The sequence below is a fragment of the Motacilla alba genome, chromosome 3 (genome assembly GCF_015832195.1).
Source record: "Motacilla alba alba isolate MOTALB_02 chromosome 3, Motacilla_alba_V1.0_pri, whole genome shotgun sequence".
Lineage (NCBI taxonomy): Eukaryota > Metazoa > Chordata > Aves > Passeriformes > Motacillidae > Motacilla > Motacilla alba.
In genome coordinates this window covers 46,672,482-46,685,181 of record NC_052018.1, presented here as the reverse complement: position 1 = coordinate 46,685,181, position 12,700 = coordinate 46,672,482, and the positions used below count along the sequence as shown (strand labels likewise).

Here is a 12,700-nt window from a genome sequence, read left to right as displayed (position 1 = left end):
CATGTGTTACTGTCAATGGTGTGATTTGTCATAGGAGTTTGAGTTGGGAAAATATGTCTCCTGGAGCACCGCAAATCCTCTGACACACACACGATGTTATCCACATCATCTTCCAACTGAAGAAGCCTTCGTCGGGACACTCAAACTGTACAGTGATCATTTTGGACTTGTTAGGAATGCAGCACCTCTTGTCCAAGCACACTCCACAGAAAGTTAGTTTGTATCTTTGAGTAGTTGAGCATCCAGAAAAAACTAGCTTCTCTGCTTTTGGAAGCTGGAAAGTTGGTTGACATGTTTTTCCCTTTGGAATCTTTAATATTAAAACAGAAAACCCTGAACATTAATTGCAGATCATGTAAGAAGGAGTTGCAACATTTACTTAGAAATATCTTGAAAGTTACTCAATCTGAAAGCTGCCTGTTTTTTCCTTTGTCAGTCAACAAACAGGAGATACTTTCAGAATGACTGTGCATCAGGACAGCATTAGCAGCACTTATATTTCAGGACATTACATTCTTCTGTTTGAAATTGCACATCTGTAGTTTGCTATTGAAACATGAACATTAATGGTAGAAAACACAGAAGAGTTATTTTAAAACCTAAAACCCGTAAGAAAGAAAGAAGTGAATGTTTTATTAGTACTTGCTAATACTTCCATTTTTCCATTAGTTCAAATATTTTAATTTTCTATTTGGAACTAATTTTATGCTAGAAAATACCTTTATTTTCTTCAGCATATTGGTCGGACAAGGCTGGATGAAGCATAATCTCTTTTCTTTTTTCATTTCACATTTTCTGTTGTCGTTGGTCACTCTGCTGGATATGCCTATGCCACAGGTCCTGGAACAGGGTGTCCAGGGAGTTGCCTGTATGAGGCACTTTTTCTTCAAAACTAGTGGTAAGCTTCTGTAAGCTAAGACAGCAATATTTTATTTATGCAGCCCCAAAAGAATGAATTGAAAATACAAGGTTAAGAATTTGATTTCTGTTCATGAAGGCACTTTTGTAGGTAAACCTAAAAATGAGACATAAATAACATTTATACAAAATTCAGCTGAGCTGCAGTTACACTTTGGTGATACTGGATACTCAGATCCTACCAAGGACTATGAAATTGCATGTATTATGTGACCTTCCGGTTTCATGTGATGAAAATGTTGTGTGAAAAGAGCTAATTGTGGAATTCTTATGAAATGTCCAGATTTTTCTTTTATTTTAGGCCAAGCGTAGTTTATAAAGGCTGCTGAGAACATTATTATTTGTGTCTTTGTAGATATTGATCAATAAGACTTTAGGGTTTGTATTGAGGAATAAAATTATCCAATCACTTTTAGATACCACTAAAAAGCCTGAGTCCTAGATTAGGTGGAGTATATTTTAAAAGTGAAACAAAATTGCTGTGGAAGAGTTCTACAAAAAATCTGTGTGGAATCTGTGCATTTATATAAGAGCACATGCAGAATTACCTGGAATTACCAGAACTGCTGTCTACTTAGAAAGTAGACAGCAATTTAAAGATCTCATTGAAGTAAGCATTTTAAAAGCCTGTCACAGATCTGCAACAAATAAAAGGAAGTTAAATGGGTGTTTATACTTCATACATTTTTTAAAGTATGACCTAGTTACATCTCTGTGTACCTGAATTAGGTAAATCAAATTGAAATGGAAAGCCAGAAAACAAAGCAAGAGGAGTAAAATGAAATTTAGCACTTACTATCCCCTCTAGTGGAAAAGGGACTTTTCAAAATACGTATTAGCCCATTGAGCCATCCATGAAATTCATGGACAAGTTGACAAGGTACTTCTGCTGGACTGGGAGGGGGAAGACTATTTGGAAAAAAAAATTCCAGTTTTTTTTCTTCAGAAGATTCCCAAAGAACAGCATCCTACAGCATGTACAGCCATCACAGGGACAGGGTGTTGGGTCCCTGAACCGAGCCCAGCAGAAAGTGCGCTTTGCCAGCTGGGTGTCTGCTCTCAAGGCTATGCTGTGCAGCTGATCCGAATTCCAGACTAAACGATGTTGTGTTACAGTCCGCGAAGGAGTTACTGAAGGCTGGACTTTAGCTTTTGGATCCACTGAAGGACTACGAAGTTTAATGCTGTTCTCCAGATATCTGAAATATGGTTTGGGGTGAGATGTATTTCAGAGGCTCGCATGGTTTGGTTTCCATAGTTTTCAATGCACTGTGGTCTCTCTTCAATCAGATTAGCACTGTTCTCTAGAAATTAAATCTCTCTTCACTTAAGTCAGTTGCTTTACCAAATACATGTTTATACAACAACATAAAGTGTATTTCTGTTAAAATGCTTTAATACTAGATACAGGTATTGTATCATAATTTGAAGTAAGGATGAATTTTTTTTTTTTTTTGGCTTACTTGAGTGACCCTTGCTTACATGTGAGAAGTTGTCCAAACTACACTTCAAGTTTTGTAAGCAGGTCTGTTTACCTAAAGATTGATTGATGTGTATCTACTTAGCATGCTTTGATAAACTTTATTCTGATAAGCATTGCAATTCTTATTTTAGTGATCCATGATGGTGATTCAGTCTGCCACCATAAAAATGGCTCTGCTTTCTGGTACCTGCATTAGCTGTGGCAAAGATGACTTTCACCATGGAAAGTTGCACTTGCACAAGGAAGGAGATGGCACAAACATAGCAGCTGTGGCCAGGGAAGGGCTGGCATAGCTGCCCTTGGCAATGGTGCTTCCTTAGAGTGCAAAAGAGAACTAGTGTTAGCAGCAGAGCAAGAATGGAGTTAAAGGGAATATTTACTGACACTGGCAGAGTTGCATGGACCAGCTGATGAATGCTTTTGATCAGACTGAATTAAGAGCTGGGGAGGGTGGGGTATTGCTCTTGCAGTGACCAAAATTTGTGAATGCTGGAAAGCCACTTAGGCAATTTTTATCATTTTCTGCTTTCTATTGAAAGAAGAGACCTGTGTTGTGCTAATATATGTATGTGAAAGCCAAGACTGGCTAACACCACAAAGTAGGAAAAAGTGGGGCAGTTCCCAGGCTGCAAAATGGCTGTCCAGCAGCATCCCTAATTGGGCTGATCCAATGAGCAGCAAACCTCTGCAGAAAGAAGCTTTGGCAAATTCCCTGGTGACAGAAGCCAAAAGCCTTTCTGCTTTTCACGTTTATTAGGTTTAGAGAAATGAGTCTGTGACCTGAGAGTAAGAGGGGTAAGTGGGACACAACAGTCACCCTGGCAAAAGCCTTGAGCAAGAATTGGGCAAGTGCCAGTGCACTGCCTGCCTGGCTGCTGGAGCCAGGGACACTACATGCAGAAAGGCTGATGTGCAGAAAAGTTTACCAGTGTAGTCAGGCTCACCTGACATCAGTCTGTAGTTGGTTGATTGAAGTTGCTTGTGCTGTCCCAGGCCACAGATGGATTGTCCTGGCTTCCTTCTGCCTGGGACCCTGGTGCAGGGGCTTCCTGCTAATCTTGGTGTGAATGCAGGAGTGCATCCGATTGTGCCACTGACACACAGGCACTTATAAAGCTGGTTGGGCTGAAAGGTCTGCCCGTTGGCGTAATAAACTCCATTGATCTCACATCCTACGGCTACCAGATCTGAAAATGGTGAACAACAGTTACTAACATGGGAAGAGCACATGGGTCTTGCTAAACGGAGTGCTAAATGTGGTCAGTCTTTATGACATCCACAGCTTTGTAAATCAGACATCAATATGTCTGCCAATAACAGGCTTGTGCTCAATGACGGCATTTAACTAATGCAGGTAAGTTTAAATACAGTCCCAGCCCTACTCTCAGATTCTCTGACTGAGCAGTTGGAGGACTAAATTAGGATAAATTCTTTAGCACAGAGCTGTGCAGCACCTGCAGAGTTTTCTTCCAAAACCATTCACCTGGTGGCCCCCACCCTCTTGGATTTCAAGAAGGGAACGTGAAGGAGCGACTTACATGCACACACGCCTGTTTCGTACCTAGGCTCGTCTTCCGAGTAGTCGCAGTAGAGCCCTTTGTGGGGATCACAGACATCTGCTTCATTGCAGGGCTCTCCTGCCTGCTTGGCACAGACCTTACAGCAGCCACAGCCATCCTTCACCAGGCTGACCCCAGGGGTGCAGGCTGGCACCGGCGGGCATCGGCACGGCCAGCGGCAAACTTCCTTGCGCTGGACTTCTCCAGCTTCTGAAGGTTTATCTCCAGGCTGCTCTGGTGGGCTGTGGAAAAACTTACACAGAGTGGGCTATTTTGAGCACTGAATGCAGTGTGTGTAGCTGGATTAGCATAAAATGAAATCAAGATGGAAAAAACTGACAAGTTGCATGAAAACACACAACATTTCTCATTTTGCAAGATCAAAAAATGAGAGAGGCTATGAGATTTAGGTAGAAGGCACAGGACCATTTTTATCAGTGTCATACACTGAGATGTTCCACCAGTGAGCCTGGCCTACTGCTTGTACAAAACGTGATTCTCTGGTCTTTCCTTTGCTTTCTATAGAACAAAACAGAACAGAAGTGTTTTTAAAAGTATTTTAAAGTAGATGGTGGTTTTATTGTAAGTATTTCTTCCTAGAAACCTTCTATCAAATTAATTAGCTTTTGATTCCGGAGTGTTTTATAGCCAGCCAGTCCTGTGTGCCAGTTCTGACAGCAAGACCTTTTTAAAATAAGGAACCTCTTTTGAATGTTAATTTTGCTCCAAAATTTGAGTAAATGCTTGGGAAGGAGCATTATAATATTTACAAATGCTCTTGTGCTAGATGCAAAAAATTAATCCTAGTATGGGAGCAAGTAGCTGTACTGAGTTTAATAGGTCACTTTCTAAGAGTGCATTTATTTGCATGACTAAGCCTTCATTGAATCTGAAGCTTTCAGAGCAAAAACACATCTCATTAAGGAGATTTGTATCGGCAGCAGGAAGTCAAGATCTAGCCAGAATTTACTGGTTTACACATTCTGTCTCAGAATTCATGTCTTTTTCTTTTTGCTTTTTTTTTTTTTCTTCTTGTTTTTTTTGTTTTGTTTTGGTTTGGTTTTTTTTAATTTAAGTAAAGGAAGGATGAACTAATTCTTGACAGGCTTATTTTTCTGAAGCATGGGGGCAGATTAAGTTAGCACAGTGTGAAAGGATCTATTTGAGAAAGCTAGAGTCTATCTGCATTTTTTAAGAACTCCAACTAAAACTTAGCAGTTTAGATCTTAGCATTAAATCTTTTCATGCTGCTGATCTCAGCAGAAATGCAGATCGTGGTATAGTTATTCTCCATGGATGACTGGTTCTGTAGTTAAGTGGGGGCATGCACAGCACTTGGCCACTATACAACATAGGGCCTGGAAACCACTCTCATCACACAGTTCTGACTGTGCAAAAGGGAAAGAAGACCAAGCCCTTCATCGGGTGCCAGTATCATCATCAAGCTTGCAGAAAAAATAACTCATAACATATATCCTTTTTTTTTTTCTGGGCATGTGAAGCCCAGCCTATCAGTTTCCATCTGTTCCTCCAAACTGCAAGGATCTACTGGTTAGAAATCACTTCCAGCAGAGATGCTGAAGGAAAGGGGTCATTCAGCTGGGGCTCCTCGCTGCACAATTTTCAAACTGGAAGTATCTGCAGAATTCAGTATTTCATATGTCGTAGCCCAGGAAAGTTCTTGCAGCATAATTGAGCTGGCTTAATTGAATGCAGTAGTAAATGACCTTTTAAAAGCTTTTTTTCTACCCCTAATTTCCATTTTTCATGGTCATTTACAACTATACTTATGATATCTTAATCTGCAGCTACTAATGAAACTCCAAAGTAGTGGCTTTCAAGTTCCTTTGGCAGAATGATTTTTAAGCTAGATATTAATTTACATAAGCAGTTCATATAGTAGATGGATGTTAAACAATGTCATGGGGTATTCCATGCAGTATGAAGTAGTTTTATAAATGTGTCCTTTGTTAAAGGATTTCTTCTAATCCTTTCTACCTGAATTCAGCAATAATACAGAAACAATTACCTCAAGTATACTTTTTAAGGCAGCTAAGCCTTTCCTACAAACCATAATGTTAATTTGATGAATGTGTGCATTGGAATATAAAGGTTCTTAAAGAATTGTTCTGGAAATAATGCAAGCAGGTGTTCCTGTACATTTAGCAGTGTTTTAAGACAATACAGTTGCTTTAGGAAACAGTTTCTTGCTACTTCTTTCTTTAGAAGCAGATTATTATTATCATCATCATCATCATATCATCATCATCATCGAATTTGGCCATATGCCAGCACAATGAGGTTATGTGCTTGAATCAGATATCATGTTTCAAAATGGTTATGTGTAGCAGGAGTAATCTTATGTGCTTCAACCAATGTTTAATTTATATTACAAATTGAAACATGCTTTAAACCTACAGACTTCTACTTAGGGGAGTTTTCTCTCTTTTTTTAGGGAAAGATGTCAGCTGAAAGGTGGGAGACTAAAAAGTTCTTGCAAAGTAAGAAAAAGACCATCAGGAAAATATCTGACAGTTTTCACTGTGGAATTACTGAGAACTTCAGCTCACATGAAAAATCTTCACATATCTGTTAAGTTACAATGAAAATGTAAAGTTTGCTTGTACAGTGTACAGGTGAAATATTTTTCTAATTTGTGCTTCCCCAGGTTTCTATACCAAAGCTATTCACATCACACAAGCCCCTTGCATACTTTTCCTGATCCTATGGGCAAATCAGAAAATGAGACCATTGTGTAAGATCCTTTCATGTGTTGTTTGTTTTCCCATGTTTTAAAGATTGAACAAGGTCAGTATAAATAAATAAGGCATAAATAAGCAAATAGCAAAATAGGCAATGTGTTATCACTAGTGTGGTTATCTTAGTCTGGCTTTAAACAGGCAGAAAGGGGAGGGAAACAGCCGTTTGAAAATTCTGTTGACATTAATCTTAACTGTAAAGGATAAATACACTGTATACACGTAAAGTGGATTTTCAAAATCAGGTAAATAAGTAATGAAATTGGCCTTTGACACAAATATCTTTAGGAAAAGCTATCACTTAAAATTGTCTCATAAGAGACAAAGTATAACACAGCCCAGGTGCTTTTCTTGTTTGTAAAACTAGCCTGAAGTCAGACTGCTGCATGTACATATATATATATGTGTATATATATATATATATATATATATATATATATATATATATATATATTTGCAAACAAATGTATACATGTATATATGGAATATGAGCATGGATAAGATGTTTACTTTCTTACTGCATCAGGTAGTAATTTTTGCTAAAGAAAGAAAGAAAGAAGGTCAGTGACAATTTAAACTTCCCTAACACTTTTTTCTTCCCACCAAGTCATATTAATGTACAAAAAGGAAAAAAAAATTACTAAAACATGACTGATGCAGTAAATAAGCTGCAAATGAAATTTACTCAGCAGTAGAGAATGGCTCTTTATTCTTTATGAGGAATTTACTTCTCTGAAATTTGATTTGTCATAAAGCAAATAAAAACTTTTAACCAGGACAAGGTGAGGAAGGAGAAAATCTTTTTCTTCTTTTTAATGAACTTACCTGTTGAGTATAAGGGATGATGAAGATGGTGGGAACAAGGAGCCACCGCATGTTCCTGCACATTCAGAAGTGAAACTGGGAGATAGGGAACAGACTGAGCTGTGTCAGAGGAAGCACTGAACACAAAGCTCTCCTCTGTCTCCCTTGCCAACCCAACTTTCCCCAGCACATGCACGAACACATACACGCATTCACACTTGAAATTCTCCTCTTCATACTGAACCAGCTTCACACTGAAATTTCCAACTGGTCTTCTTTTCTCTGCCCGCTGCTAGAACACAGATTTTCACACCCTGCTTGATCCCATCCAGCTGATTCAGCCAGACTTAATTGAGGTCGGGTAGGGTGACATCTGATTCTTAAAGTCTTGCTGCTGGAAATGCAGTGTTATTTTTAACTTGTCTCTAAATCTATATTGCAGGGATTTCTGAAATCTGAAGGGCAGAGCCCCAAATACATGTATTTTTTTGAGATGGAGAAAGCAGAGTTCTTCAAAATTTCTAATGTATTGTGCCTAGCAAATGATTGCATAAAAATTCACAGTCAGTACATGCTCTCTTAAGAGGGGAGGACATGTTCTAAAGTGTTAAAATGCTGCTGCATATTCGGCACTCTTTCTTTCCATGGAATCCTAATGGGGAAGCCCAAACTATAATGTACTTTTCCCTGAAGTATGCACCATGTCTTATTGCTGTGTCATGGCATTTAAGGACAAGATTGTTCAAATCTCCAAATTCCCTCCCCCTTAATACTATCAAGGTGATGTGTTTGATTTTTAGGCTAACAAGTGAGGGTCTCCAGAGTAAGACAAAAGCTCCAGCCCTGCAGAAGTGGTGTTGGTGGTGCCCTGGTGAATGTTTTTCTTTCACATTTGTCCTTGCTCAGGCACCTCCTGAAGCCCAAGAGTTACTAGGGGAGGCTGTCAAAGACCACACTGACACAGCAGCTATGCATGGACAGAGGCAGCAGTGGGAGTAGGGAATCAAATCCAGTCCAAGCACTTCTGTTTGGCTCCCGGACTTGGAGCACCACATGCCCTCTGTGGTTACAAATGCACCCTGAACTGCCCCTCCAAACTCTTGAGCATTTAGCTGTAAAACATGGAAAAATTGCTTTTCTTTAGCAACATCACTTTGTCACATAACTCAAGATGAAGGTCAGGCAGTACCTGGGTGACAAGTGGATGCAGCAGATCAGTTCATTTCATTATGTTACTCTGGTGTGTGGCTGTGCAGACTGAAGCTTGTGTTTCCCCTTGAAAGCTTATGAACATAGCACACAGGTTTCTCTAAAGTCTCTTCTGTATCCTATCAAAACATAGCTTCTTTCATAGAATCAGAAGGTAGTTGAGGCTGGAAGAGGGCCCAGGGGGTCTCTAGTCCAAGCCCAGCTCAAGCAGGGTTCCTTCTGAGATCAGACTGCATTTACTTATGGGTCTGTCTATTTGGATCTGGAAAACCTCCAAGGGTGGAGGCTGCTAAACCTCTACTGGCAGCCTTTCAGAGGGATAATAATGAGCAGTGCCAGCTGTCTGAGGACATTCCAGGATAAGTTTTCTCTTGCAGCCCGAAAGACACCCCTTTCACTCTCCAGCCTGTAAGAAGTGAGGAAGGCCAGAGAACTAGCACATCCATTCTTCTTCTAGTACTGCAAGGGGAGCACACAACATTCATTTGAAATGTGTCTTTTCTCTTTGTGTGTCAGAGATAAAGAATGTGACCAGTGCAGGACTGGAAATGTGAGCTGGCAAAGACTGGTCTGATATTAATAATGGTCCCCAGTCTTGGGAAATAGGAGAGAGATATTTCTGTAGGACTACCCATTGGTTTTATATGGTGTATTTTGCTGGAATCACCTGCAGAACATGTTACCAGAGCTTTAGAGAGTAAGACTTTGAAACTGTGGTTAGAGTATAATTAAGCTGATTGATAGAAAATGTTGGGTTTGGAAAGAGTGGGAGGAATGCTCCTCCCTGAGGAAGACATTTTGGTGATATAACACATTAAAGTGTCATTTTAGGTGGCTGGATGAATGCTCACATGTGTGCAAATCAGTCAGCATACCTCTTCAGCCTGGGAAGGGCCTGCTGCTAGGAGCACCACTTCTGCTATAGCAGGACTCAGCTCTCCAAAACAACAACGTGCCTTCACTGCCTTTCTCTAACAAATGCACTTAAATGAGGCTGGACCTTGCAGTACCTGCAGCACTGATCCCTGCATGCATGAGTAGCCATAAGACCACAAAGACAGCAGCACTAACTCCTATGCATAAATAGTGTACCAGGGCTTTGACTACTGAGTATGGGAGTCTGTGTCTCTGCTAGTATTGGCTCTGATTTCAATAAATGGAGGCGATCTGCCCTTTTCCTCTCCTGCAGGTTTTTAGTGATCCCCCACAACTTAAGAATTAATGTTTTTAATGTCATGTCCAGACTCAGCAATAGTTTGTCTGTATGCATCCTCCTTGCCAAATCTCCCTTGCAGATTTGATTACATAAAGCATCATTCATTTCCTGAACTAAACCTGCTCTGCTATCTGGTGCCATTCTAATACCACCCTGAACAGAAATGTAATTTAGTTGCATATTCAGTGACCTCTACATACTGCACACATCTCTGGTGAAAAAAATCTTCCTGTCATCTTCCTGTCTGTGAAATATGCCATGTAAATCCATTGTCTTAAGAGATGGAAAAGTATGAGTTATAAACCCATAAATTGGTATAACCATGCATTCTGACTGGATACAAGGTCTTAGACAAAATGCCAGAGGTATTCGTTATTGATACTTGTGGGCCGGGATTTTCAATAGTCCCTACTGGGCTTGGTGGAGTTTCTGCAATAAAATCCATCAAAGTCAGGGTTGGGTTTGGTCATTCCTAATAATTGGGTTTTTGTTCCAGACCCACACCAGAGCTGCGAGTTCACCTCTTGGCAGGAAGATTTTTGCACATTGTCCTGTTTCATTATTCTTTGGGCATGGATGTTGCAAAGAGACTCCTCTGTTTCAGTCAAACTTACAGTTTGTGTCTCCTCATTCAAATAAATAAACAGATGGGTAAAAAGGAATAGGAACATTATATGACAACATATTGCCCTTGGCTCACCCTGTCTCATATGCTGTTTGCTCACTTGAGCTTTGGAAGGAAACTGCCTTCTTCAAAACAACAGTGCTCCAAAAACATGGATGGATTTTGCTAGGAGCTCTGCTTGCTATTGCTGGCAACTTGGGCATGCCGAGGCACAGACATCTCCCTGCTGGGAGTGGCAGGTTTGTTGCCAGGCAGCATGGCATGCACCAGGTCCTGGGATTAGCCATGCTCAAAGGTATGGTGAAGTTCCCAGCTGGAAGCCTGAGGCTGGGAGCTGTGATGGTCCTTGCAGAGGAGTCACCCGCCCACCACCAATGCACTGTTGCGAGGTTCCTCTCTTCTCTGTTGGTCAGCTGCTCAGCTTTTGTAAATTTGGGCCATATTTGCTTCTCTTCAAATTGAGTTTCAGACAAAAGTTGCACTCAAAAATGTTCCATATCTCTCCTCCTGGAGCACCACCAACAGCACATTCTCAACATTCTGACTAAGGAGCATCTCCCATCCATCTCCCAGGATGAAGGGGGTATTTCCAATGAGACAGAAATCCATCTTGTCCTACATGCTCACTTCAGCAATAGCATGTGCAACACCAAGGTCGCAGTTGGAGGGGTAGAAATGCTTTGTACAAGGGCAGCTATAACATGTTCCCCACAGTGTGCCACTGTTTCTGTTTCAGCTGTGCTCTGCTTCCAAACTAATTCATAAAGTTTCTCTGAGCTATAACAGGAGACCTCGTATATGACAATATTTACATGCAGGTTTAACACTAGGCCCCATTTTCAAAACTGATGCATGCAGGTAGTTGTCTGTATCCTATTTTCTTCTAACACACCTTAAACACAGAAAAAAATGTGATAAAATGCTTGTATTCCAAAGCACACATCTCTGAAGTGTGAAACTAGGAATTCTCAGAATTTTTTAAGTTGAATATTTGTCATCAAAGACAGCTTGAGTTTCCATGTTTCTGGTTAACAGATCGTTTAAAAATTTCTGTACACACTGAACAGGATCAGTCTGTGTTCTGCCTAGCTCTGTAGGGCAGGCTCTGTGCAATCAATCCAGAAAGGCACAGGCTGCAAAAAGTAAGCCAAAATGAAGGAATAAAAATGAAGACAAATTGGGGCCCTACCGAGCAAGGCAAAGAAGCTCAACTGCACCGAGCTAACCTATTACACGCTGGAATTGGCCGATTCTGCACACAGTGCAGCGGCTCTGCTCTTTTCAGTTTGATGCTGAATTCACTGTGACAGAATAAACTCAGATCAGCCCAAACTGTATTTGCAAATCAGCTTTTCTCCTCATAGCCCAGCTCTGTGAGCGCTCCAGCACTGGCAGATCCGGCCTCCCCTGCCTTTCTCCCCCACAGCTGGGCTGCTTTGCAGAGCAGGCAGACAGCTGCTCCTCAGGGAGAATCACCGTCAGGATAAATATTTGAGCAGGGCAGCCAATCCTGCATGTCAGGAGACATGTGAATGTCCGCTGAGGCTTGTACAGTTCTCAAAGGGTTTCCATTGTTAGTTATAGGAGGAAATAGTAAAGCAGCTTCCCAAACTCCTGCACTATTTACACACATAGTTTGTGTGCCAGCTAAAAAACATTCCTGATGGAAATGAAAATAAGGTCCTAGAAAATGTCCTACCCAAATCTTCCTTGAGGGTAAGGCATGGGAGAGACACAAAAAAAGAGTTGTATTTTTTCCCAAGCCACCAGTTGGGGATATTTTTTTATTTTATTCTCAGTACATACTTTATTAACCTTTAAAAAAATACCATATAAATACTGGTGCATTCATGTTGCTATCTCCGGATTTATTTTGGCACGGAAACAAACTCATCTCTTTGATCTACAGGAAAAGTATATGATGCTCTCTACAGACCCAGAAACACATATAAATTGTAGGGCACTGGCCAGATCTGGTGCCCATTTTTCATGCCAAGTGTCTCAGGAAGTGAAACAGCTAGAAAGGGGAAGGAAGGCTGTGCCTGCTCCTCTCCCTGCTGGTGGCATCATCTCCACTTCTTTCTCCTCATGAATGAAGAAGGTCAACACCACATCCCTCCTCCTGCA

The 12,700-nt window shown here is 40.7% G+C and overlaps 1 protein-coding gene across 1 annotated transcript; it reads right to left on the bottom strand.

Annotated features, from left to right (window-relative positions):
- Window positions 1-8: 8 nt before the first annotated feature.
- Window positions 9-7,756, bottom strand: CCN6 (cellular communication network factor 6). Its single transcript, XM_038133709.1, has 5 exons — window positions 7,545-7,756; window positions 3,940-4,213; window positions 3,346-3,588; window positions 720-913; window positions 9-310 (listed from the first exon to the last, which is right to left on the bottom strand). The coding sequence occupies exons 1-5, from the start codon at window positions 7,605-7,607 to the stop codon at window positions 29-31; spliced, it is 1,056 nt and encodes a 351-aa protein (XP_037989637.1). The 5' UTR covers window positions 7,608-7,756; the 3' UTR covers window positions 9-28.
- Window positions 7,757-12,700: the final 4,944 nt, after the last annotated feature.